The sequence below is a fragment of the Suricata suricatta genome, chromosome 1 (genome assembly GCF_006229205.1).
Source record: "Suricata suricatta isolate VVHF042 chromosome 1, meerkat_22Aug2017_6uvM2_HiC, whole genome shotgun sequence".
In the NCBI taxonomy this organism is placed as follows: Eukaryota; Metazoa; Chordata; class Mammalia; order Carnivora; family Herpestidae; genus Suricata; species Suricata suricatta.
Window position 1 is genome coordinate 189,019,466 of NC_043700.1, and position 27,510 is coordinate 189,046,975.

Sequence of the window (27,510 nt, forward strand, 5' to 3'; positions counted from 1 at the left end):
CCCGCGCTCCCCGCGGCCGGGCATGTAGCGGCGGAATATGGGCGGGAACCACTCCCACAAGCCCCCCGTGTTCGACGAGAATGAGGAAGGTAAGAGGCGAGGGGCGCATCCCTCGGTCCCCCTTCGCGGCGCGGGGCGTCTGCGGGGGCTCGTCCTGGAGGGCCGCTACCTCCCCCGCCCCCCCGCTCCCCTCCCCGGGGCCCCCGCGCCCCCAGGCGGACGTGGGGAGCCGGAGGGGGGCTGCCGGGGACGCGGGTCTGGGGGCTGCTGGGCTCCAGCTCTCCAAGCCCTGGTCTCGTTCAGAGCCTGAGGCTTAAGGAGGCGGCCTGTGTGTGCGTGTGCGTGTGTCCACGACGCGTTCGGGCCCTGTGCCAGCAGGTTCCACGCTGCTCCCCTTAACTTTTCTTGGTTCAACTCCGTGGTTCCCAACAAGGCGTCCCGCTCCCGGCAGCCTCCCAGGCGGAGGGGGTGGTACAAGGTTGTCCAGCCTCATCCAGGGCTGGCTTCCTCGTGGCTCGGGGCTCGTAGTTCTCGGTGCTGGAGCCGGCAGAACGCCGTTTCTGGTGCTGTGTGTCTGTGCGCAAGTTGCTTAACCTCTCTGAGACCTTTGTTTCCTCACCTGTGAGATGAGGATGGTGTTACCGCCTACTGCCGTAGGACACCCCTGGTCATGCGTGCGGGAAGTGCCTTATAAAAAGTGTGGTGGCATTGGTCGTCTGTTAACTCCCTCCGCCTTTCAAAGCCTGGGGTGGTTTCACCAGTCGTCACTGTGCCCCAAATTAGAGTTAGGCTATACTGAGCACACACCATGTGCCAGGCACTGTTCTAGGCCTTTCTTTGTGTTCTCTCTGTCTTCAAGGGAACCGTTCGAGGTAGGTCCTTTGGTTGTTACATTTGGCACTTGTAGAAAGGGATGTGGTCCGAGGAGCAGAGCTGGCTTGGGGGTTGGGTACTCTGCCTTGGAGATGGTACATCTCATCACTACGCAGGAATAGGCTTGCGGGCCCAGATCACGGTTTCTAGAACGGCCAGGGCTGTGGGTGGTGGTCACAGGCTGGTCCAGGGAGCCCCTCTCCACAGGATACACGAAGACAGTTCATGTGGGTTAAGTGCGTCAGGCCTGTCTGGTCCTTTTCTAAAGGAGTTTCTAGTCCAGGCACCGAATCATCCATGACCATCCACGGTGATACCGGCAGTTGAGTGGGGCCCGTGCAGTGAGGCCTTCCTGGTTCTCTAGTGTGGGGCACAGGCAGGGGGGCAGCCAGGCATGGACAGAGGACAGGTAGGCAGGGAGGTGGCGGAGACCCTTGGGTGTCCCGGGGGAGTCTGGACACCATGTAACTGAAGCTACCCCCAGCCAAGTTCACACTGACCCTGAACTTCTCCATGGAAGTCCAAGTGATCTCGACACTGTAGGTGTGCTCTGCTATGGGACAGCCCGCTTGGGGTGGCTGTGGGACAGACCCGTCCCCTTTTCAGAGCCCTTTTGTCCTTCGAGATTATATTCAGGGCTGCTCGCATCTGAGAAGATATATATGCATTGACAGGTGGAGAGCATGACTGGTATCAAAACCCATCTATTTGCAACAAGTCAAAGCTCTCCCATCCATTTTGGTGAAGGGATCTGTGCTAGTCGGCCCAGGCTGCTGTCACAAAATACTGCTGAGGCTCAAACAACAGAATCTGTTGGTTGCTGGTCGCTTCAATAACAGACATTTGTTTTCTCGCGGTTCTAGAGGCCGGAAGTCCAAGATCAAGGGGGCTGTCAGGGTTGGTTTCCGGTGAGAGCTCTTCCTGGCTTGTAGACAGATGTCTGCCTTCTCCCTGTGGCCTCCATGGTCTTTCCTCCACGTGCTTGAGGAGCTAGAGAGAGAGAGAGAGATCTCTGGTGTCTCTTCCTCTTCTTACAAGAATGCCAGTCCTATCAGGTCAGGCCACCACCTTTATGACCTCACTGACCCTCAGTTATCTCCTTAAAGGTCCTGTTTCCAAGTGTAGTCACAATTGGAGGTTAGAACTTGAACATGAAGTTTGGAAAAGACAACAAATGAGCCCATACCCAGAGCCTTTCATGAAGGCCATGGGCTTTCTCCATAGAAGAAAGCATGACCTTAACGTATCCGCTCCAGTTACAGGGGTTCATGGTCCTAGCCTGGATCAAAGCTCATTCTTTAGGTTAGGTCGTACTTTAGGGGTCTTAGCATGTTTCTTTCTTTCTTTGCCGCCCTTACCTTGGCATCGGTCTCTGTCCTTTATACCAGAAAATGTGCTTTAAAAATACCGATTGGCAAAATCGTCGTATCTGGTGTAACCAACCTTTTGATTTTCCAGCTGCTGTCGGTCCTCATTCCAGAAGCAGATTGGGTCCAAGGTCAACTGCCTGTTCAGGGCTTGTTGAAGTACAAGGTTAGCACTCTGCTCGTTTTGCCAGCTTCCAGCCCAGTGAAACATTAACGTGTTTGCTTTTGCCAGTGGATGTCTCAATTATGTTCCTGTGTAAATAAAGCACTGGTATTTGCCACCACTTGATTCAATTTTCCTGGAGGCATTACTGATCATCTTTTCTGTCCCCCCCCACGCTGGGTGCTGGGAATATGGGGAAAATGAAAGCAGAATCCTAACCCTCCCAGAGCACATAAATAGCCAGGACACCGCAGCAACTCAGAGAGCTATGGTATTCTAGAAGACAGTCTTTAGCCCCGAGGCAGGGAGGAGAGGCAAAGAAGACTTCCTCCTATGAGTCTTGTGAAAATGGTAGGTGTCACTGGTGAGGGTGGGTTGGTGGATCAGGGAAGGGTGCGTTAGAAGGCGGGAACAGAATATGCTAAGAGTGAACATGGTGAAGAGTAACCATGCTCACTGGGGAGGTTGGGGGGGGGTAGCTAGTACTCTTGCAGTGTGCAGTGTGAGGCTGGGGGGCCCCGGAGAGGAACCCCGAGTGCTGGAACCCCAGCCTTGAAGGGCCACGTGGCCATACATAGCTTTGGACTTGAGCATTTAGGTATCTGAGTCCCTGACGAATTTTCAGCAGGGGAGTGAGCGGCGCTGTCCAGTGAACGAGCCGCTCTCCCGAACCAGAGTTGTTGGGTGGTTGGAGGCGCAGGTCTGCTTTGTAAGCAATTTAATGCCAAACCCTAGCAGGTTTGCCGTCGCGTAATTTTCTCCTGGCCACCTACGTCCTGACGGCAAGAATTTACCTTGCATCCTGGTGAGATTAACAACCTTACTAGCGCATCACACGGACTCCTTTTCATACCCAACTGAGAATTGTCCCAGCTCGCCAGAGAGGTCTCAGAGTCTGCCTTTCACGAGAGAGGGAAGTGAGGCCCTCAGGAAAGCCCCCTGGCCGGTGTGTGGATGGGCTGGGACTCACCCCCAGGGGTCTTTACCGAGTCCGGCACCTAACCCGTTCCCTGCACCGCCTGGAGGCCTAGGGGAATTTAACTGTCCCCCCCCCCCCCCCCCGAACTTGTCCAGCGCTGAGATCAGGCTTTCCCACGGGGCTCTTTGTCCAGATGTTGGCAGGAAGAAAGCAGCAATAGGTTCTGACAGCACTACCTTGTTTACAATAATCATCCCCCACATCATCTTCAAAAGGCATTTGTTGGGCAGTCACATCACACTGCAAGTTCTGGGGATGGAAACAAAATCCGCTCCCGTTCCAAGTTCATGTGACACACCATCCTCATCGGCAGCTGGACATCGTCAGACAGGCGTCTATCTGCTACAGATACTCGGGTTTCTGCTTCTGCTCCTAGCTTGGTGTTCAAAGAAGCTTCGATTGCAACAGTGTCCCTGAATCAATATTTTGATGGGCTGTAATATTCCATCGAATGGAACTATTGTACTTTACGTAAATATTTTCTTATTGTTAGACGTTTAGGCTCCTTTCATTCTTCCACCGTTATCACTAAGTTGCTTGAACGTTTCGCACATTTTTTTTCTTTCTTTTAAATGATTTCCTTAAAGCATAAGGAGAGAGATTATTGGATCCAAGAGACTGAATATTTTTTGGAACTCCGGAAACCTCCATTATGTCTCCAAAGGGTGTTTGTCAGTGCTCTGTACGTTTATGGCCAGCATTCACATTTGGGGGTATCGATTTAGCCACCTCAGAGCCAGCTCTGGGGGCGTTCTCAAGTTCGAACGTCATAAATTGAAAGGTCACTTAAAAATAAGTGTTATTTCTATATTATTATTGGGCCAGTAATTTCACAGGCAGCTTAGAACATGAAAACATCTTGGTCCTGCTCAACCTACACCAAAAGTTGCTTTCCTCTGGAAGTGTTCAGACACATAAGGCCATTAGCTAATCACCCCCTGAAGTTACAGTCATGCTTTAGCTGGAGACACTCTTCTGAACCTGTGGTGTCTCTGTCATTCGTGATTCACAAAGCGGCTGACGTCCGCGCTGCGAGGTTCCCTCCTGACGTTGCCTCCACTTTTTTAGTACTTTACGCCAACTCATTCATGTTACAACTTGGTTTCCATACTTGTAACAACGGTGGCTTGGGCATGCAGGAGAAACCAGAAATATTCCGAGAAAGCTCAGAATTGCATGCAGTAAAGTTTGCTCTTATACTTAGTCTCTGCAGAGGTGGTGGGTAGACAGATGCCATGTCTGGGATGTGGGATAGGGGCTCTGTGTTCAAACCTGTATCAGGCGTGTGCATATTTAATGCAGGAGTCTAGGATGTAAACCTTAGACTTTAAGGTTTTTAAGATCTAGACCTCAGCTGAAAATGTGTTTTGATTTGTCATCTACATGGGGGATTAAGAAAATAGCCATGAGGGGCGCCTGGGTAGCTCTGTCGGTTAAGCATCTGGCTTCGGCTCAGGTCATGATCTCACGGTTCGTGGGTTTGAGCCCCGCATCGGGCTCTGTGCTGACAGCTCAGAGCCTGGAGCCTGCTTCAGATTCTGTATCTCCGTCTCTCTCTGCCCTCCCCTGCTCGCACTGTCTTTCTCTGTCTCTCAAAAAAAAAAAAAACCCATAAAAAATAAAAAAAATTCAAAGAAAACAGCCATGAATCAGTGTGAGATGATTTAGTAGAAATGAACGTTAGGGTCCATCTCTACCTTTCAACACTCAGAAAATAGGTATGAATTTTCTAAGTTTAAAACATGTGTCAGTCAGCTCTGTGAAGGCAGACATCTGTATGCAAACTATTGTATTTCATTGCTTCTAAGGCACTCATTTTTTTCCCGTTTTAAGTCCCTGAAATTAGGGATGCAGTTCAGCCAATGTGGTGTAAGTGAGGTAGCTTTCTTACGTGCCTGAGGTCACAGCTGTCCACACTCCTGTGACATATAATGGGTCTAAAGGAGCCTTTTCAAGTGACTAGAAAGAGTCACATCACAGATGCATTGGCAACATTTCCTTCTCAGCGGCAAATAAAACCGTGTGTGCATTTAATGTGGAGGGCACGTGAGATTGGGCGGAGTGTGGCAGGTAAGCGACAGAAAACCAACACGAGGTCCTCCGGAGGGAACTGATTGGCTCTGGTCGCTTCTCACCACGGCGGTCACTACCTTCCGGTCCAAGCCATGGACCCAACTATTACAAGAGCCTCCCTAACTGGTCCCCTTGCTTTTGCTCTTACCCCCTGAGCATCGCCGCAGCGCAGCACCAGAGTACTAGTGGGCGTGGGGCGCCTCGGACCCTCCTCAGCCTCCTCTCATTCTGCCGCGGTGGAAGTTCTTACAGGTGCCCGTCAGGCCTGGCCCCTGACCCTCGTCTCCCTCCTTTCTCCAGCCCACTTGCCTCCCCGCTGCCCCTCGGACCCACGGGCGCCCTCCGATCTCTGTTCTGCCTTCACACAGAAGTGTGACCACCCTGCTCACGCTGGAACCCCCACCCACCCTCCTGGCCTTGCCTTGCTTCACGGCAGTTTGTCATCATCGGTCATCCGATTTATTTTACTGATTTCCTTAGGTGTAGTCTGTCTTCCTCCCTGTGGTCGCAAGCCCCCTGAAAGTAGGGACATGGTGGGATGTATTTGCTGCTGGGTGCCCCAGGCCTAAAAGGGCCCCTGGGACGCAGCAAGTGCCCAGTACGTTTTTGAAGGACGGATGAATGAAGGTTCTCAACTGATGTCGTCAGGGCCTGCCTCCTTGGATCCTCTGCTCTCTTCTGCGCGGCTTCGGGCCGCTCTCTCTCATCACTGGGCCCGTGCAACCTCGAGGCTCGGGGCCTCGCGGAAAAGAGGGGGGCTGCTCTTTTCACAGCTGCTGCAGAACAAACTCCCAGGGCTCATGCTGACCTCTTCCGGTTAAGTCCTGGGCACTCCTGAACCGACCACTGTGGCCGGGGAGAGTGAGGCTCTGCGTGGCCAGGCTGCGTTGCTGTCCACCCTCAGATCTCGGGGCTGGAGCCGGGAGCACGCGGGGCACGTGGGTTAAGAAAGTAGGTGACGGATTCCCCCAAGCATTGCCGGGCCGTCAGCAGCAGCAGGAAAGCGGCTGGTCGCGCGGCAGGCGGGTGAAATGGACAGAAGCATCTACACGGGCCCCGTTATTATCCAGTTCTTTGAAACAAGGTACGGGACACTTTGGCTTAGCTCATTTAGCTGTCTGTGATGACGTGTCATCTCCTGCGCTGGGCTGAGGCCTTCCGCCGAGCGGCGAGCGCCGCTTTTCCGCCTCTGTGTCTGCAAGGCCGAGAGCAGGGCCGGGGAAGGCAGAGAGCAGTTATTTGTCGAATGAAAGATGAAAGTCATCCCTCGTCCGGGTCAGTTTCTTGCATTCCTCTGGGTTCAGAGGCTGCCGAGAGGCAAATGCAGGAAGTTCACACTTGTCACGGGTAACGGTGGTTTGGAGAACACACTTTGGCTTTGAGTCCAGAGTAGCCTGTCTGTTGCTGTCCCTGTTTTGCTCTTGGGACTTGCTGGGGCAGACTCGAGTCTGCAGGGTGGCCTCTACTCAAGCCAGCAGCGGGGTGGCTCCCGGTTATGAGGCACACAGAACCCCTGCGAAATTTCCCCAAGCGGCGCCTTGTAATGATTAACAGATACCGGACCCTTACATCTCCATGCGGGACTTCGCTTCTCTTCCCACCGAGAGAGAAGGCAAAGCTGGTTCCCATTGCTTTCTGGGTAGGACACAATACCTGTTTGGCGGGACACCAGAAGAGTAGAGAGAGGGGAGCTGGCTTTCCCACGGAGTGAAGAGGGTGTGAAGATGGAGACAGGATTGATGGTGAGTCTTGAGGGAAGGGTTTAAATGCCTTGAGAGAAAAAGGATCCGTTTTTTAGGAGGATCAAACTGGGTAAGCCGGCACTGAGCTTGGGCATTTTCCCGAGAGAACTGGGAGGAACAGAATGTTCTTAGCGGTACTCCGTTGTCTAACATCTGGACTCCGGGGCAATCGCAGTTGGAAATGGAGAGAATGTTCTCGAAGGAGCAGCGGGGCTAGAGGGGCGCGACCCCCGCGGGGAGTATTCTCGCGCAGAAAGCGACGGGGGCTTCCTCTCCCTTGTGGTAAACCTTGGAGTTCCTCGAGACTGAGCCCTTGAGCCTCTTGCTCAGCCCCCTGTCCTGTCTCCCTGCTGATCTTGCCATCCCCTGCACGCCCCGTCTCTGCCACCCCGTACTATTCCGGGTACAGCCAGGAGACCGAAGGTTTTCAAAAAGGGAAAATGTAGTACAAAGGATGGTCACCTGGTAAAAAGGCTGCGAGAAGGAGCAGAGAGGACTCTGGGAGTCCAGAAGTAGCAAGTTCAACAGAACAGCTGCTCCTGCAGGGCTGCGGGTGAGGGACCAAGGAAGGACCTGGAATCCTAAAAGAGGACCCCCTCCCTTTGGATAGGCTGTGTTTCCTCCCTTTGGAGAGGGCTTGGGGGCCAGAAGAACAGGCAGCCTACTGGGGGTAGAGGAACTTTCCGGAGGATGCACCTCATCCATGGGGGCCACCGAGGGGAGGGCCGCCAGGCCCCCTGCACCCTAGGCTGCTGGTTGCTGGGTAGACAGTGGCTGCGAGAAGGAAGGAAGCCCCTCCCCCGTTCTGCTCTGGCAGTGCCTCTCTTGCGCCCTCTGTTGGCAGCCCCTAGCGTGACGCGCCCCCCGCCCCAGCGGCACAAAACCGTGGATTTGGAGCTGAGACAGCACATTAATAGCTGGTATCTGTATCTGTTCTTTTTTTTTTTTTAAAGGTAAGTCAGTAATTTATTGCCTTCATTCATTCATATTTCTCCTCCGGGCTCCATATCTGTGTTTCTATTGTAATCCCACTTGGATGTCTCAAGACAATTAATACCTTGGATTCAAATAACCTCAGTCAGGGGCACCTGGGTGGCTCAGTCGGCTAGGCCTCCAACTTCGGCTCAGGTCAGATCTCACGTTTGTGGGTTCGAGCCCCGCGTCGGGCTCTGTGCTGACAGCTAGCTCAGAGCCTGGAGCCTGCTTCCGGCTGTGTCTCCTCCTCTCTCTGCCCCTCCCCCTCTCATGCTCTGTCTCTCCCTGTATCAAAAAATAAAATAAAACATTAAAAAAATTAAAGGTTAAACAATTTCCTCATTAAAAAAAAAAACAAACAAATAACCTCAGTCAAACGCATGCGCTTCCAGCCAGAGTTTCCCAGCTTAGTGTGAAGAGTGCTGCTATCTCTCCGGTCGCAGAGGCCAGCACCTCTTGGGTTTTCCTGGCCTCTTCCATCTGCTTTAGCTCTCCACTCCAGCAAGGCACCTGGCTGCGTTGATTTTACCTCCCAGACTCCTCCCGCATCTGCCCCATCTTTCCAGCTGCACCACCACCACCTCCCTCTCAGAGGTCACCCCTCATCAGGCTCCCATGCCGCCTCCTAATCGACCTCTTGCCTTTCAGCATGTCTTCTAGCAGCTTCCATGACCCAGAGCCACGGCATCAGGCCCCAGCCATGATGGTCAGCCCTCTTTAGTGGCTCCACTGCTCTCGGGAAGGACTCAGCCTGAGGTGTGGTCTCCAAGGCCCCTGGGGGCCGGAACCTGTGCCCCTCCCCCATGGTATCTGCATCCCTCAAGGCACCGTTAAATCCCTCAGCCCACTTAAAGCTCTCAGCCCCAAACCTGGCAGGAGGTTACTTACCCTGCAGGTGGATACTTTTTCTCTGCTTGTAGTCAGTGTTACTATTGTTCACTCTCCGGGGGCCACAGGGCATCCTTTCTGTCTCTGGTAAGTTTCCTGCCACTCCTACCCCAGGGCCTTAGCACCTGCTGTTCTCCCTGCCTGAAATGCTTCCCCAGCCCACCCTGCCTGGCTTGGTTATCTCCCACTCAGTCCTTCCTCAAGGTCCCTTACCTGATTCCCACACCCTCAAGTTACTGCCGGCTCCTTTGTGGCGTTTGCCGCAGTCGTAATTCCACCTTATTCATGTGAATACTTCATTAGTGTCTGCCTCCCCCCGGGGACCGGAGTCTCCAGGAGCACAGGGCCCGGGGCCCTCGTAGTGTCTGGTCCCGGTCCCCCTGCTTTACAAAAGGTCTGTCTTCGTAGCCACTTGTCCATGGAAGTTTTTAGAAAACACTGGGTAACTTAGGAAAGGTGACAGGTCCCCTCCTGGGTCTGAAGGACACTGTAAGAGAGGCACAGTTCGCTCCGTTCCGTCCCCGGGGATGTTGTGAACTCGGTGCCGTGTGCACTGACACTGCGCGGCCTGGCCTCACTTCTGTGTGGTGGGAAAGCCCTTTCCCTCATAACAGGCCTTCGCCAACTCGATCATTTGCATCGCAGCCACAGAATTATTTTTACCACGACCGTATCGAGCTGGACCGTCAGTGTGGAGCCCGATGTGGGCTCGAACCCACGAACCGTGAGATCGTGACGTGAGCCGAAACCAGGAGTCGGATGCCTAAGCGACTGAGTCACCGAGGCAGCCCTGTACTGTTTATACCTTGACTGATTTTACTTTAACAGAACCTTTTACCCAGGAACTTTATATTTCTAGCTCAAATTGCAAATGAATGAAGACTTCTATAAATAGGAAGCAAGCTAGAGTAACGTAAGGTGGGTGTAACACAGTGATGCTCAGAGTAGCAAGATATGCGTACCTTTTATAGATCCTTAGCTTGTGACTTGCTCAGTGGATTAAAAAAAGGTTTTAAAGGTTTTATTCATTTTTTTTAAATTTATTTTTGAGAGAGAGAGAGAGACCGTGCGAGCAGGGGAGGGTCAGAGAGAGGGAGACACAGAATCCATAGACAGGCTCCAGGCTCTGAGCTGTCAGCACAGAACTCGACGCGGGGCTTGAACCCACAAACCATGAGATCATGACCTGAGCTGAAGTCGGTGCTTAACCAACTGAGCCCCCCAGGCGCCCCTCTCTGGATTCTTTAGGTGGGTTTATGATGGACGGATTTTCGGGGGTGCCAGACGGCGGTTCTGTGGCTACGGGGCCTGCCCGGCCCAGGTGCTGGCAGGCTCGTGGGGAGCTTACGTCAGGGCCCCAGAGACAAATGAGCACCGCAGTCTGGCGGTCACGCTGAAGCTGCAGCCCCGGCTGCTCTCTGTCAGCCTTCCTTCCCTCCAGAGCCCGGCCCCAGCTCCCAGCCCAGCGTAGAGAGGGGGTGCGGGCCTCTGGGCTGGGTGTGTCTCCGGGGTACACCAGGCCCCCTGCCCGGCTTCATCACGGGTCTTCCAGCACCCATGCCCCAGACCTAGTGGTTAAGAGCACAGGGGCATCTGGGGGGCTCAGTCGGTTGAGCATCCAGCTTCAGCTCAGGGCATGATCTGGTGGATTGTGGGTTCGAGCCCTGCGTCGGGCTCTGTGCTGACAGCTCAGAGCCTGGAGCCTGCTTCAGATTCTGTGTCTCCCTCTCTCTCTGCCCCTCCCCCGCTCACACTCAAAAATAAATAAATAAACATTAAAAAAATTTAAAGAGCACAGACCCAGGTCATATTCCCTGCGGCTCTGCTCCCTGTGAGCTGAGTGACCTTGGGTAAGTTTCTTTTCCTCCCTGTCGGTTTCCTTGTCTATCAAACGGGGAATAAATGAGCCCTAACTTCATAAATTGTTTTGAAAAGTAAATGAGTTACTCTATGTGAAATGCTTACTACGTAGTCTGGCAGTTAATAAGTGCTACATAAAGTTTGTTAGGGGCGCCTGGGTGGCTCAGTAGGTTAGGCTTCTGACTTCCGCTCAGGTCATGATCTTGAGATCTGTGGGTTCAAGCCCTGTGTCAGGCTCTGTGCTGACAGCTCAGAGCCTGGAGCCTGCTTCAGATTCTGTGTCTCCCTCTCTCTCTGCCTCTCCCCCCTCCCACTCTGTCTCTCTCTCTCTCAAAAAGAAACAAACATAAAACAAATTAAAGAAAATAAAGCTTATTGAATAAGGTTACATTTTGTGACTGAGGAAGGTCACTACACAGAGGTTAAAGCAGCAATGGGGAGTTACACGGGTTGAGATCCTGATTTTTTGTGTATTGTCTATGTGACTGTGGGCCGCTGACTTCACCTCTCTAAGCCTCAGTTTCTTCCTCTTGAGAATGGGGATGCAACTATGGTTGCCATGGGAATGGCACGAGGTGATGTCAGCCCCGGGGCAGTGAGTCTGCAGAGGGAAGTCAGGTGAGAGCCCCTGTTTGCTGAGCCTGAGGAGGAGGTGCTCTGACTTCCTCCCCGCTGGCTGTCAGTCCTGCTGTCAGGAGGCTCCTTCTCATTTCCATTCTCCTAGGAAACAGCCCATTCCGACAGCCTGTGCCCTCAAAGCTTCCGAGCCCTCATTACATCTGTCAGGAACGGCCAGGCCTGTTGTCGGCAGCCCGACTGGTGTGGAACAGCGAGGGCGGGGCCAGACCCCTCTGGCTGGCAGTCAGTGCCAGTGCTGCGGGTCAGAAAGTCCGGTGTTGGCTAAATCCCCACGGAGGGCTTGGGGGCTGCGGTGGGGTTTTAGGGAGATTAGACACCAGGCCCCTGTCTTTTAGAAAATGTTCATCCTCGTAGGCGTTTGAGGGGAAAGAAGAAAAGATTTCCGAATGCCTAATGTCGTGGATTGAATTGAGTCCTGCAAAATATGTAAATGGAAGCCTAACTCCCAAAACGTCAGAACGTGACCTTATTTGGAGACACAGATGCAGTTAAGATGAAGCCATTAGGGGCGCCTGGGTGGCTCAGAGTGTCTGACTCTTGATTTCCGCTCAGGTCGTTATCTGATGGTTCGTGAGTTTGAGCCCCAGGTTGGGCTCTGCGCTCTCAGCTTCGTGTGGAGCCTGCTTGGGATTCCCTCTCTCTCCCTCTCTCTCTGTTCCTCTCGCACACTCTCTTTCTCTCTCAAAATAAATCAGTGTTAAAAAAAAAAAAGAGAGGAGGCCTTTAGCATGGTCCCTAATCCAGTAGCACTGATGTTCTTATAAGAAGGGGAAGTTGGGGTGCACACGCAGACGCACATGAGGAGAAAGCCATGTGGACTGTGGGATGCTGGGTAATGTGCCTACAAGCCAAGGAACACGGGAAATTGCAGGCCATCCCCCTGGGACTAGGAGAGAGGCAGGGGTCGGACGTTCCCTCAGGGCCCTGGACAAGATCAACTCTGCTGGTACCTCCATCGAGGACTGAAGCCTCCGGAACTGCGAGGGGATGCATTTCTGTTGTTTTGAGCCCCCCAATCTATCGTGTTCTGTTATGGGGGCCCTGGGAAACGAACACACCTAGTTTTACCATTACGTGGTAACTTCAATGTGTCATTTCAGACGAGACCCCAAACCAGGTCCGGGAAGTGTTTCCGGAAAAGGCGATTCGGAGACCAGCCGGAGGGAGGGACCGGTGACTGGGGGGAAGGAAGGAAACCACCGGGAAGACCGAGCTGGGAGAAGCCCTTCGAGGGAGAGAGACAGCAGGTGCACTGGCAGAGTGGGCAGGAGAACGGGAAGGCGTTCCGCACCCCGGGGTTAATGGGGGGCGGTGTGACGGGGCAGGGGGAGGCAGCCTTAGAGCTGGGGCTGGGGCCTAGGGCCCAGGCCAGGTGTTAGAGAGCCCGGAGTGCGTCTTAGCTCCGACAACAAATACCCCACCCTGGAGCAACAGACATTTGTTTCTTACAATTCTGGGGGAGGGGAGTCCAAGATCAAGGTGTCGCTGGGCGTTCTCTCCCGGGTTGCAGACAGCCGTCTTCCCCATGTGTCTTCACTCGGTGGAAAGGGAGGGAGCTCCTGTCTCTTCCTTTCCTCAGGGCCCTGATCCCATCCCAGGGCCCCATGTTCATGACCTCATCTGATCCTGATGACCTCCCAAAGGCCCCACCTACAAACACCACCCCATTGAGGGTCATGGTTCCCATATATAAATTTTTGGGAGGGACACAGGGCACGCAGACCCTTAACATTGAGGAACCTGACTTCCATTCTTAGTCAGCCGGGCTGACTATCTAATTTGTGGGACTCAGTGCGGAAGAAAAGCAGGGGGGGGGGTCCCTTGTACAAGAACCACAAAACTGCCTTTAAAGGTACAAACATCTGAAGCCTTTTCCTTTCTGTCATGGTCTTTCTCTTGGTTTGTTGTGATTAAAAAATATATTTTTTTAATGTTTATATATTTTTGAGAGAGAGACAGTGTGCGAGTGAGGGAGGGGCAGACACAGAATCCAAAGCAGGCTCCAGGCTCTGAACTGTCAGCCCAGAGCCGGAAGCTGGGCTCCAACTCGTCAACCATGAGATCATGACCTGAGCTGAAGCCGGAGGCTTAACCCCCGAGCCCCCCAGGCGCCCCTGTCCTGCTGTTTTAAATTTTATGTTTAATCACTTTCTAGGCAAACAGTATTTAAAATGATAAATTATCACGGAAAGAAGAGTGTGCAAGGCGGGTTGTAGAGGCAAAGCCAAGAGCACTTAACTCATGGGTCGAGCTGCCGGAATCACAGTCACATTTTTAGGCGCACGCGTGCGTCCGTGTGCGTTCTCAGCAGAACAGAGGAAACACCGGTGCAGGTGGAGCTCAGCGCTTTCAGTCTCCATCCGGAAGTGCGCGCGCGAGGCTCCCTGCCGTCAGCCGACCAGCGCCGAAGCAGAGGGTGGAAAAGGAACCTTGGTCGTTTCCTCTTCCTTTCCTTGTGGGTCATTTCCATCAGCGACCGGCTCGCACATGGACGTAACGCGGGGAAGAGGGTATGACCGCGTGACTCAGTTGCTCGTGCGCCGCAGAACATTCCTGCTTCCTTTCTGCTCTGGTTGGAGCAGAATGCATGGCCTCTTAGGGCCCTGAGCGCCCCGCAGGACGCAGGTGTAGACCACACACCTACCTGGGTCTTGCTGCACCTGCCCACATCGTGGCTTCATCAGCCCTCTGCGCCCATGGAGCTTACAGGTGCTTGGTGTGCGCCCAGTGGGGGCGGGGGGCGCGCACATTGGGTGCTTAACCTTGCTCCTGCACCTGAACATGATGGTCATAAATGCTTGCAGAAGCGTAGAGAGTGAACCTTAGTCCCCGTGTATTGATGGACGTGTTAACACGCATACAAGGAAAGATGCTTTACCCATCTACTAGCCCGTCACCGTGGGAAGTGCCGGTGAGTTCCTACTTACAGGGAGTGTCGCTGATCAAAGCTAACAACATCGTGTCGCAGCAGAATTTTCTGGAGCACGCTAAAGTGGTCGGAGACATTTATGAATTCCATTTAAAATGTAATTATTTTTAAGCACACTTTTTAAACAAAATCGGAAAGTCGCTGCATGTCATATTTAATAAGTTCCAACACAGTTTCTTAACCCTCCTCTCCAGAGTATAATTACTCTATCAATCTTCCCGGAGAATCAAAGAGAGCTTTAGCGGAACACACCTCTCATGCGTTAAACCAGAATTGTGCTTGCTTTGGATTTGCATTTGAAAGTGATTTGCCTTGGCATTTATTTCTTCCCCAAAATAACAAATGTTTCTGTTCTTTCCTAGGTATCATGGTCTTAAACTGAAATCATAAATCTTTCAGAGCTACTATTTGCCAATCCCTTTCATTTCTGTGGGGTGGTGGGTGGGAAGAGAAAGAAAACTATGATTTAGGAGTATTTTTCTTTCTCAGCTGGCAAATAAGATGCAAGGTGACAGCCCCCTCATTCTCCACCCGCCTTCCCAGGCTCAGCCTATGTCTTGCAGGCTTAAATTTTCAATTGCCGACCCAACCCAAAGGTTTTGCGTGGTTATCTAGTAGGACCCTGAGTGCTTCTTAGGCGATTTCTTGTCCCCGTGCCCAATCCCCAAACCCCCTCTTCCCTACTTCAACAAATAGCACTTCCATACTTCCAGTTGCTCTGGCCAAATCTTTGGAGTCATCCTTGACTTTTCTCCTGTTGGCACGTTACACCTGTCCCCTGACCTATAGTCTCCTTCCTGTGCCCGTATTCCCATCTTCCGTGTCCACCATTTCAACACCAGGCCACTGAAACATCTAGAGCTGAGCCCAAAGAGTCATCTGTCTCATTTGTCTGAGGCTCCCATTCCCAGCTCTGTTTTCCTCAGTCTTTGGAATTTATTGAGACATACCTTGGTGAATTTGCCATATGTTCTTGAATATGTATCCTATACTGCTTGCAGCAGTGTTCTCTAAGTGTCACTTAGGGATGTTCAAATCTCTTAAATCTCTCTAATGAGTTGTTCTTTTATTAAAAAAATGATTATTGAGAGAGGAGTGTTAACATCTCTATGTATGATTGTGAATTTTTCTGTTCTCTGTAGTTTTGTAATGCATATGACTTTTAAAGTATGTTAATAGTTAGATGCATATTGAGGATTATTTTGTTTTGATGAATTGATGCATTATCTCTTGAAGTATTACTTGCTTTGAATTCTACATGGCTGCAATTAATATAGTCAGACCAACTTTCTAGTGCTCAGTGGGTGTGTCATAAACCTTTTTCTATCCTTTCATTTTTAATTTTCTGTATCTTTGAATTTAAGCATCAATTTAAACAGCTTATAGTTGAATCTTCCTTTTGTTTTCTCTGAAAAACTATGCCTTTTAGTTGGGATATTTAGCTCACTTAAGTTGAATACAGTTTTGATGTGGTTGGGTATAATTTTGTCACCTTGTTATTTATTTGTTTCCCTGTTTTTTGCTCTTTTTTTCCCCTTTTATATTTCTCATCTACTATTAATTTAATATGGCACTTTGTTTTGACTCTTGGCTTTTTAGCTAACCCTTTGTATATTTTTTTAAGTAGTTGCTGTAAGGATTACAATATGTATTCTTAACTTATCACAGCTTAATTTGAATTAATATTATATAACTTCATATATAATGTTAGAATCTTAAAGCAGTATGATTCCATTTCCCCATTATTGTCCTGTTTTATTATATGCTTTTATTTCTACATATGATATGAAATCCATGGTACATGGTTATTATTTTTCTTTACATATCAATTGTCTTTAAGAAAAGAAAAAATGTGTTGTGTTTGCTCACCTGTATACTGTCTCTAGTGTTCTTGGAACACTTACTACTTTGTGTAGATTCAGAGTTTTACCCTATATCATTTCCTTTCTGCTTGAAAAATTACATGTGCCCGTCTGGTAATTCAGGTCTGCTGATAACAAATCATTTTCCCTTTTATTTAACTAAAATACTTCTATTTCACTTTCATTTTTGAAAGGTATTTTCATTAGACACATAATTCTAAGTTGACATTTTTTTTTAGCCCTTTAAATTTATCATTCTATTATCTTCTTGATTCTTCTTTCTGATGAAAAGTCAGACATCATTCAAATCACCATTCTTCAGTATGTGATTTGTCTTTTTATCTCTGGTTGCTTTGAGAATTTTTCTTTAGTTTTGACTTTTATAGTTTGCCTATGATGTGCCAAGATGTAATTTTCCTTGTATTTATTTTGCTTAGAGTTCACAGAGCCTCTTGCATTGTGCATTGATGTTTTCAATCAAGTTTGGAAAATTTTTACCAACATTTTTTCTGTTTTTCTCTTTCTCTTTTCTAGCACTCATGTAACATGCATATCATGTCACTTGATAGTGTTCCGCAGAACTTTGTTCGTTTTTTCCCTAGGGGTGTATTAAATGTGTTTTCTCACTTTGTTTTGCTTTGGATGTTTTTCTGTTGGTCTGTCTTCAAGTTCACAGACTCTTTCTTCTTATCCAGTCTTCTCTTCCAGTTAAATGTATTTTAAAAATTAAGATATTGTATTTTTCAGTTCTAGGATCTTTATTTGCTTTCCCAAATTTCCTATCTCTCTCCTGAAATTCCTCATGTGTTTGTTCACCACATTTACTTTTTCTTATAAATTCTTTAACAGTTCTGCCAATTTCAACATTTTATTTGTGTGTGTCCATTTCTATGGACATTGTTTTTTAGACCATGATATACATTCTCTTGTTTCTTTATCTACCTAGTAATTTTCTTTATATGCTAGGCATTATAGCTGGTACATTGTAGGAGATGATACATGTAAAACACTAAATTTATCCCAGGCACTATAAATATGAGCTAGCATTATTATTTTAGAATGTTTTGTGAATACTACGCCGTTTTAGTCAACGAACTTTTTATTTCAGATGCTGTATTTTTCATTTCTAGGATTTTCACTTGGTTACTTTCTTCCCATGAAGAATGTGAGTTTTGTTACATCAATACAATAAATTGATGACAATTCATTTTGATCTTTAGAGTTTTGATTTAGGCTGTGTTAGGATGGGTGTCTTTTGGTTTCATTTTTCAGTCTAAAGTATAGCCTTTGTTTCTGGGACTTGACACTTACTCTTACTGGACCTCTCTTGAACTCTAAACTGTGTGTCCTCAACTCTGGGAAGTTTCTGAAATTTTTGTTCATCTCTTCCAGTTTTCCACCTATTGTTTTCCTGGGCTCCTAGGAGTCTCACGTATGCCCCTGTTGGGAGTCAGCCAAGGACTCCAAGCAGGATTTGTAGGTACGTTTTGGAACTTTGCAATTAATTGTGTTATCTTATTTCTTTAATATAAATTCTAGGTGTGATTACTGAAATAAAGAACTTGAATGTCTTTAGAACTTTATAACTCATAAAACGTTGGCATTCCAGAGCATTTGTCTTACGTTTTATTGCCAGGAGCGTAAGTATAGCTATTCTACCAGAATTTTTCTCCAAAAAGTGTCATCATTGTTAAATTTGTTTTCTTAATTTAGTAGATTTGATAGGGGACTTGAGAGTTCCATGAAAGTCCACGGTATTGATTTCTGAGAAGAATGAGCCCTTTTTTCTCATGTCCTTATTTACTATTATACATTCTGTATGAAATTTGCCTATTTATATGTTTGCGCATTTTTCTTCTTTTGTATTTTTGATTAAAAATATCTCTAGGGGCACCTGGGTGGCTCAGTTGGTGGAGCGTTCAACTTCAGCTCAGGTCATGATCTCCTGGTCTGTGGGTTTGAGCCCTGGCTCTGTGCCTCAAGCTCAGAGCCTGGAGCTGCTTCGGATTCTGTGTCTCCCTTTCTCTCTTCCCCTCCCCCACTCACTCCCCCTGCCCTTGAAAATGAACATTAAAAAAATAGAAACTATATATCTAAATAGGCTCTTAATTCATGTAAGCTATTAACTGTCCCATTTTATTTTCTCCTCCTTTTAGGATTAGATTCTTGTGGGACAAATTGAATGTTAACCCAATTCTGTTCTGGTGCATTATTTTAATTATTTTCACAGTTAATACATGCTCATTATAGGAACATTAAAAAATTTAGAAAACTTGACAAAACTGTCAACAATCTCTATTTTGATGGCTTTTCTAGTGTTTTCTTTTGAGGTCAGGGTCCCTTGTCCTCCCCCCTTAGCCGGAAAATGCCACTTTTCTCCCACTTTTCACTTACCAATGTCACATAAACATTTTTCTCATCTTTTAATAAACATTTATGACCGCACCTCTACCTGGTGCGGCACAAGAGTCCATGGAGCTACACGTTTGCTTAATTTTACCAGTTTTTGTGTAACGTATCAACCCATCGTTCAAATGCAGACAGCAATAAGCATTTAGAATTCTTGCTTCTATTTCTGAAGCCAAGGCTGGAGATGCAGAAGCACTATGGCCCCAACCCTCATGGCAGTGGTGGCCGTGCAAGAGGTCAAGTTCAACTTTACGGGCACTCATACTGCTGCTTGCCTGACACCTGTTACCATCTGCTGGCTGAAGGAAGTCACATGACCAAGTCAACCCAAAGTCGAGGGGCGGGGGTACGCTCAGCTGAGCACGAAGCCAGTGCACTATGTCTAATGCGACTATGGCCGAGTGAAAACTTGAGACCAACAATCCAGTCTATGACAATACGAGATAAATGTTATCTTTTAACTATCGTATATCCTATTCTATGGATATACCGTAGTTTTCTTCCATTGTCTCTTATTTTTCGGTCTTTAGCTTATTCCTATTTCTCTTTCTCATAAATGAAGCCTAATTGGCCATCTTTTACATAAGTTTTCTGCTTGCATTCAGCAGTCTTTTCTTATAGTTTTAACCCCCCTGAGTGGAATTATTGGATCAAAGCATGGGGGCATTATTAACGTCTTCTGCGTCATACTTTATTACTCTGTTTTGCTGACAAGCGTTTTTTCCTGTAGATTGGTTTTGTTTTCATTGACTAGTAAATGTAACCGACTTGCATATTCACAAGGCTGATCTGTGCTGACATATCTGCATTTGGCATCTACCCCTAATGCTGTGGGACAATCTGCTAAAAAGGTGTTGGAATTGCAGCTGGCGAACTGTGTCCACGCTAACGGCAGGTTGCGTGTGCGCATCTTTGCCATGGTTACAGTGGCCACAGGTAGGGGAGGAGATACTGATATCAGAGGCTTCATGGAACTTTTTGGTAATGAAGTCTGAGTCCGAAGGGAAATCTTTATTTTTTTCCTTGTTAGCATTTTACCAGGCAGTGATTTTTTTTTTAATTGTTATGGGAGGGCTTGGTCCCTGGGGGGACGAAAGGCGAGGGGAAGAGAGAGGAGGGGGGCTTACTTGCTCAGGCCTCACCCTCTGCCACGATGCGCTCAGGAAGGGACCCTCCGTCATGCTGGGGGCTCCCGTGTTTCGGGGCCACGTCCCCAGACTCTCTGTTCCACCTCGTACGCCCAGAAACTAGAGCCGTGTGTGTGATTCTACATGGGGGTTCCGTGTAGTGTTCATGGAAAGAATCCATCAGCCTCCTAGTGTTTATATATATATATATGTTTATATATATATGTGTGGATATATATATATATATGTATATATATAGTTTGTGTGTTTTTGTTTTAGAGAGAGGGCAAGCATGAGAAAGGGAGAGGGCCAGAGGGAGAGAGAGAATCCCAAGCAGGCTCCGCTCAGCACAGAGCGTGACAAGGGCTTGATCCCATGATCCCCGGGATCACGGCCTGAGCCGAAATCCAGCGTCAGATGCCCAACCGATGGAGCCACCCAGCTGCCCTGTACTTGTTACATGTGGTGTGGTCTCCCCGTGTCAGTTTGCCGATGACATGAGACTATCATGGCTATGAGCCGTGATGCCTACTGTAGGCAGAATCCCAGCGATAATGCGATACTGGTCACTGACCTGTCTGTGTTCCTGCTGCATAGTGGCCCCTCCTTTCAGTCCTACCGTAGTTCCCAGTCTCACGCCAGCCACTAAGGTGCCATCGTGCGCCAGCTTCCCCAGCCTGCTGTGAGGGCACACGCCGCTAATTAATCACGGCCCAACGCCCACGGAACCCAGATCAGCTTCAGAATCCTCCCCAAGGCACATCCAGCTTCTCTCCAGTGGGCAGAGAACACCCGAGAACTTCTCCCTGGTTGAGCCACGGTCCAGCCTTCCTGTGGGTGCACCTCTCCGCTCTCTTCTGAGCCTCCTCTCCCTTCTACCCGTGGTTAAAGGTTCAGCATTCCTCTTACCTGTTTCTTTTCCTAAGACATTGAGAAGCTTTGTACAATAGCCAACGTTTCGTGCAGTGCTTAGCAAGGAGGCGGCTTAGAAAATAGGAAAGTGGGTTCTACCATCAGGGTCTTTTAGGGCCCTGGAGGACCCACACCTTTGTAACAGTTTCAAGCATACTTTAAACATTTTTAAAAATGTTTATTTACTTTTGAGATTGAGAGAGAGAGAGAGAGAGAGAGAGAGAGAGAGAGAGAAGGTGGGGGGGAGACGTGAGTGGGGGAAGGGCAGAGAGAGAAGGAGACACAGAATCTGAAGCAGGCTCCAGGCTCTGAGCTGTCAGCACAGAGCCTGATGCGGGGCTTGAACTCATGGACCACGAGATGATACCCAAGCTGAAGTCAGATGCTTGACTGACTGAGACCCCCAGACGCCACTCAAGCCTACTTTAGAGCAGACTATATCTGGAGCTTCTGTTACTAAAGAAAAAAAAATACAATGACACTTTAAGAAAAAAATTTTTTAATGCTTTTTATTTATTTTTGAGAGACAGAGAGAGACAGTGCGAGCAGGGGAGGGTCAGAGAGAGAGGGAGATAACAGAATGAGAAGCAGGCTCCAGGCTCTGAGCTGTCAGCACAGAGCCGGACGTGGGGCTCAAACCCATGAACCGTGAGATCATGACCTGAGCCGAAGTAAGACCCTTAACCAACTGAGCCACCCAAGTGCCCTGACACTTTTTAAAAAATTTATTTTATTTTATTAAATTTTTAAAAAATGTTTATTTATTTTTGAGAGATAGACAGAGCATGAGCAGGGGAAAGGCAGAGAGAGTGGGAGACAGAATCAGAAGCAGGCTCCAGGCTCTGAGCTGTCAGCACAGAGCCCGACGCAGGGCTCGAACTCATGAACCGTGAGATCATGACATGAGCCGAAGTCAGACGCTTAACCGACTGAGCCACCCAGGGGCCCCTCAGTGACACTTGTTAAATACAGTGAGGAAGACCTTATTCAAGAGGAGCATTGTGATAGGCAGTGGTACCTCTGAAATGGGGTCTTGCAGTGGTGAGAGGACTTGGACTCAACTCTGAATGTATCATGGGCAAGTGGGAGGTTACAGCCAAGAGCAGGGTGGGGGTCTCAGAAGAGCCACCAAGACGACAATTACTGAGAGACGGGATGCCTGGGTGGCTCAGTCGGTTGAGCGTCTGGCTTCGGCTCAGGTCATGATCCCACGGTTCATGGGTTTGAGCGCCGCATCAGGCTCTGTGCTAACAGCTCAGAGCCTGGAGCCTGCTTTGGATTCTGTGTCTCCCTCTCTGTTTGCCCCTCCCCCACTCATGCTCTGTTTCTGTCTCAATAATAAATAAACTTAAAAAAAAAGGGCCCGGGGTGCCTGGGTGGCTCAGTCAGTTAAGCGTCCGGCTTCGGCTCAGGTCATGATCTCACGGTTCGTGGGTTTGGGCCCCACGTCAGGCTCTGTGCTGACAGCTCAGAGTCTGGAACCTGCTTCAGACTCTGTGTCTCCCTCTCTGACCATCCCCTGCTTACGCTGCCTCTCTGTCTCTCAAAAATAAATACAAAGCATAAAAAAAAAAAACATGAAGGCTGAGGGGGATTCTCACTGACCCAAGCCAACAGGATTCTTGCTGAAGGCAGGCCAAGGGGGTCAGACATCACCTGAGGGGCGGTGGCAAGTGAGGAGCCCCATTAGACAGTGAAGGTGACCCGCTGTGTGGCGGGTGGGGAATCTTGCTAAAATTGGACAGTACAGATGTGAATGTGGAGGCTCAAAAGTCAGGCCTAGGCGAGAAGTTCAGAGGAGCCTGGGTAGTTTGGGGAAGGAGAGAATCTTGGTCTACGGGAGGCTTGTTACGTAAGGAAAACTCAATAAACGGTAACCGGAACTGGAAAGCGCTTTCTCGTTAAGAGGAAGTGTAGACGGTTGTGGCCTGCGATACAGTGATGTCACTGAGGTCATGCCTCCTGTCCTGCTCTCCTGAACTCCAACTATTTGCTCTTTTTCACAGTATTTCCCCGCATGACACATCCCCAAGTGACAGAGTCTAAAGGAGAAGAGACTAAAGGAGGAAAGAGGGCTTTTCTTCCTTAGGCTTCTTATAAGCAGGACGACACATCCCAGAAGCCACCTGCATGCATCCCTTTGTAGCTCATTGGTCATAGGCAGGTCACATGTCCATACTGTGGACCAATCACTGACTTCAATGCATATGGGTCCTGGATTAACAAGGATTCGCTCCCCAGGGCTGGCTAACGGAGCCTGAACTTCCTTCCAGGAGGGAGAGAGAATGGCTTTAGGGAAGACCAACTGGTGTGTCTGCCACAGTCTAAAAAAATATACTGTACCTGCCATGATGTAAAAAGTGGACGCTAAACATTTAACTGAGTCAAGTGTGAGGCCACATTACCCTGAAGTTTTCTGTTAGCTATGTAGTGGGAAGTTCTGGGGGTCCAGATTCTGGGGCGGGGGGTCCCCGTGGGCTCTATCTTTCCAAGCTCCAGATTCCATTTGTCACCTTGGTGGCTCTTTTGTGCTCTGGGGTAAATATCCCCCTGGGCACTTCCTGTTAGGTTGAGGGGCCATCCTGGGGATGTCAGGAGGCAATTTCCACCTCCCAGTTCCAAGTCGGGGACATCAGCATTCACTGCCTGGCCTCAGGCTCCCCTGCAGATGCCCCGCCACCTGCTTCTCCCAGGAGGTCAGGCTCTCTCCACCTTTGAGATGAAGGACGGGAGGGCGGCAGTGGAGGTGGTGATTAGCACAGGTTTTAGTGTAACTTTGGATCGCTATCCCTGCGGGGGTCCTGGGGGAGCTCCACTGGTGAGGCATCCAACTCTTGATTTCAACCCAGGTTATGATCTCACGCTTGGGAGCTCAAGCCCCACGTCTGGGCTCTGAAAGCCCAGAACCTGCTTGAGACTCTCTCTCTCTCTCTCTCTCTCTCTCTCTCTCTCTGCCCCTTGCCCACTTGCGCTTTCTCTCTCAGAATAAATAAACTTAAAAAGAAAAACTATCTCTGTTAAAAATGAAATGTTTCTTCTTCGTGGAATGGAAATCACGAAAAGACTACAGGTCGAAGAAAAAAATATTCTCCATCACCCAGAGACAACTGGTATGCCTTCGTAATTTTTTGTTGAAGTTTTTTTAAAACTGGTTTTTAAATAACTTTTTTACACTGTATTGTATTATATTTTATACTGCTGTTTTCTTTCAAAAGTATGCTCTAAGCTCTTTAAACAAACTTTTAATAGCTACACAATATTTTATTGTGTGGCTGGGCACAATGATATGTTTAACTGTATCTCTATTGTTGGATATTTGGGTTCTTTCCAGTTTTTATTTTTGGAAATAATCATGTATACACTGGGTACCTAAATCTTTGCACTTTTTAAATACAGTTTCCCTAGAATAGATTACTTAAAGGAAATGAGCAAGGTGAAATTCATGAACATTGCTACGAGTCTTAATTTTTATCCCCAAACTATTTTTTCAGAAGATTTAAGCCAGTGGTTGGTTTCTCACATCTTACCCAGCAAAGAAAATTATAATATTTTCATCTTTGCTAATTGGAAGGGCCAAAATTTAATCTCCGGGTTTTATTTATTTTTTAATTTTTTATTAATGTTTTTTATTATTTATTTTTGAGAGACAGAGAGAGACAGCACGAGCAGGGGAGGGTCAGAGAGAGAGGGAGACACAGAATGTGAGGCAGGCTCCAGGCTCTGAGCTGTCAGCACAGAGCCTGATGCGGGGCTCGAACCCATGAATCATGAGATCATGACCTGAGCTGAAGCTGGACACTCAACCGACTGAGCACCCAGGCGCCCCTAATCTCAGGGTTTTAAACGGGATTGTTATTACTCCGTGAGCTAGAATATGTTTACACGTCGTTGTTGGCTGTGTACTGAAATTTTGATCTTCACCCCTAAACAGCTCCTGTCTGCAGTTCAGGGCTACCCCTCACTTCTAGATGCTTTGGCCAATATGTCTCTGTGATCCTTGGCATTTCTGTTTCTTTCCCAGACTTCAGCCCGTGCCAGTCTGCAGCAGATCCTACCGGCCCATCCTTTCCACTCCCCTCTGGCCTGGGCGGGTCATCTCTTCTCTGAATCCCTGCAGCAGCCAGGCCTCAGCCCAGCTGCCAGGGCCATCCCGTTAATCTGCAGCTCAGATAACATAACCCCAGCGCACAGAGCCCTCTGTGGCTCCCCATTGCAGGCAGTGAAAGAGTCAGTGGTTCAAATCCTGCAAGACCCTTCATGATCAGACCCCGCACCCCCCTCAGACATTGCTGTCTGCTACTTTTCCATCATTATCTTTTTGGCCCTTGAATATACCCAGGCCACGCCTACCTCAAGGTCTTTGCTTTTACTGTCTGCTTCTGCAGCATTGACCTTCTTGCTATGTGCACCCTCCAGCACAGCCTCAGGACCTTTGCACCTGCTGCTCTGTCTGCCTGACGTGCCTTTTCCCCAGGTACCCACCTGAGCTGGCTTCCTTGCTTCCTTTAGGTCTCTTCTAAAATGTCATTTTCTCAACGAGCCTTTTCTGGCCTTCCTTTTAAAACTTCCCATCCATCCTGACATTGACTGTACCCTTATCACTAACTGGTATATGGTTTACTTATTTATGTTAATTGTTGTTTGCACCGCCCCTAAAACTAATTTACTGTAAGGCGGGAATTCTTTTTTCTTTCCAATACACCCCTGGATCCCTAGCATCTAGTGGCTGGGAATTTACTGGCAACTCTTAAGTATTTGAATAAATGCCTGTGCATTTCCTCTCCAGTGCATTGTCTACTCAGATCCTTTTGCATTTGTTAGGGTCCCCTTTACAATTTTTTTCTATCATAAGATTAATACGTGATCATGATTAAAAAATGGGAAAAGTCCAAAATTCACAGGGAAAAAAATTACTGCCGTGGTCCTAACTTTGAGAGAAAACCAATGTTAATTTTAACTGTATATCCTGGGAAGATTGTTTTTCTGTACATAACTATGAAGAAACTTTTTAAAGTTTATTTATTTTTGAGAAAGAGAGAGACAGAATGTGAGCAGGGGAGGGGCAGAGAGAGAAGGAGACACAGAATCTGAAGATTCTGCTCAGAGACTGACACAGGATTTGAACCCATGAACCATGAGATCATGACCTGAGCTGAAGTTGGAGGCTTAAACCACTGAGCCCCCCAGTGCCTCTGCATAACTATTTTTCAAATGTGTTTGTTGTACAGTATAGTTTTACATTCAGTTTTTCCATTTCCAGTGTGACTGATGTGTTCTTCCATGTAATGATAAATAATTTTAACAAAATCTTTAGAGATTCAAAATATTACATTAAACAAACTGCTTTAACTTCCTTAATTTCCATTCTTGGCTCTTGGTGTTGTTTCTATTTTATTTGCTATTATAAATAATGCTGCAATGGACATTTTAGTATGTATCACTTTTTATGTCTTTCAGACCATTTTCTTGGACTAGATTTTCCGAAGTAGAAAGAGGTCATGGAGGGTTTTAAGGCTCTAACATTTTGTCACTTTGAAGGTTTCCCTTGGGGAGTCCAAGACATGACTAGAATTCAGCTTCAATTAATAGTTCTTTTTCAAAATATATTTATAAATCTGTATTCTGGAACGCCTGGGTGGCTCTGTTGGCGAAGCATCTGACACGTGATTTCCTCTCAGGTCATGGTCTCATGGTTTGTGAGATCGAGCCCTGCATGGGGCTCTGCGGTGACAGTGCAGAGCCTGCTTGGGATCCTCCCCCTCTCTCTCTGCTCCTCCCCTGCTTGCTCGTGGAACTCTCAAAAACAAAGAAACTTTAAAAAAATCTGTATTCTGTTTGCTTCATGTGCTTTTTTTGAGAAAATATTTATTTTTAGAGAGAGTGTGTGAGCTGGGGGAGGGACAGAGAGAGAGGAGAGAGAGAGCATCCCAAGCGGACTCCAGGCTGGAGCTGGACGTGGGGCTCGATCCCACAATCCATGAGATCGTGATGTGACCTGAGCCAGAATCGAGAGCTGGACGCTTACCTGACTGAGCCACCCAGGTGCCTCTTGTGCTTTTTGAGGTGTCCTCCTTTCTTTTTGTGGAGTTTTTCGAAGAGAGGCCAATGGTGTTGTAGAAAGTAACAGACTCTGGACCTAGATGTGTTTTCAGCATGGAATTTGTCACTTGTTACTGAAAGACCTTGGGCACGTCATTCAACTTTTACATCTCGTCGTCTGCCTTCGTCACTTGTGTCTTCATTATACCTGCTTCGTGGTAAAAGTTAGGTGAGAGGGAGTGGACGTGCCATCTTGCACAGAGAAAGGCAGAAGTCACATTCTCAATGACTAGACATGAGCGCCACCACTTTAGTTTAGACAGGTAAGGACTAGACTTATCCCACATCCAGAAATAATGATCAGAACAGTGTTTATTCAGCACCTATTTAAGCAAGCATCTGTTTTGCTTCCTGGGATGTTGGGAGCTTCCATTCCATTACCTGATGTGTTGAAATTTTGTGTGTCTATTTCTCCGAAAGATTATTCTTCTCAGTAATAGATGCCTCACTGACCTCTGCTCCTAAATCCTTGTGGTTTTCCTATATTAGGGGTGTTTCCTATATTAGCTATAATTTTCTTTGCTGAATGTTTGGGTTCTTTAAATATTTCCACAAATCCATCACTGGGCTGCATTTGTCTGCCACCTGTCACTTGTCAGCTGGCATTACTGTG

General features: G+C 48.3%; 1 protein-coding gene and 1 long non-coding RNA gene across 2 annotated transcripts in view; both read left to right on the forward strand.

Annotated features, from left to right (window-relative positions):
• Positions 1–37: 37 nt before the first annotated feature.
• The window catches only part of STK32B (serine/threonine kinase 32B), a 365,585-nt gene continuing 338,112 nt past the window's right edge, over positions 38–27,510 (forward strand). Inside the window, exon 1 of the mRNA XM_029952429.1 lies at positions 38–89. Within this exon, the coding sequence (XP_029808289.1) occupies positions 38–89 (52 nt within the window). The remainder of the gene's footprint in view (positions 90–27,510) is intronic.
• On the forward strand, positions 2,024–2,534 carry LOC115286320. Its single transcript, XR_003905994.1, has 2 exons — positions 2,024–2,175; positions 2,332–2,534. It is a non-coding gene; the product is annotated as an uncharacterized LOC115286320 (long non-coding RNA).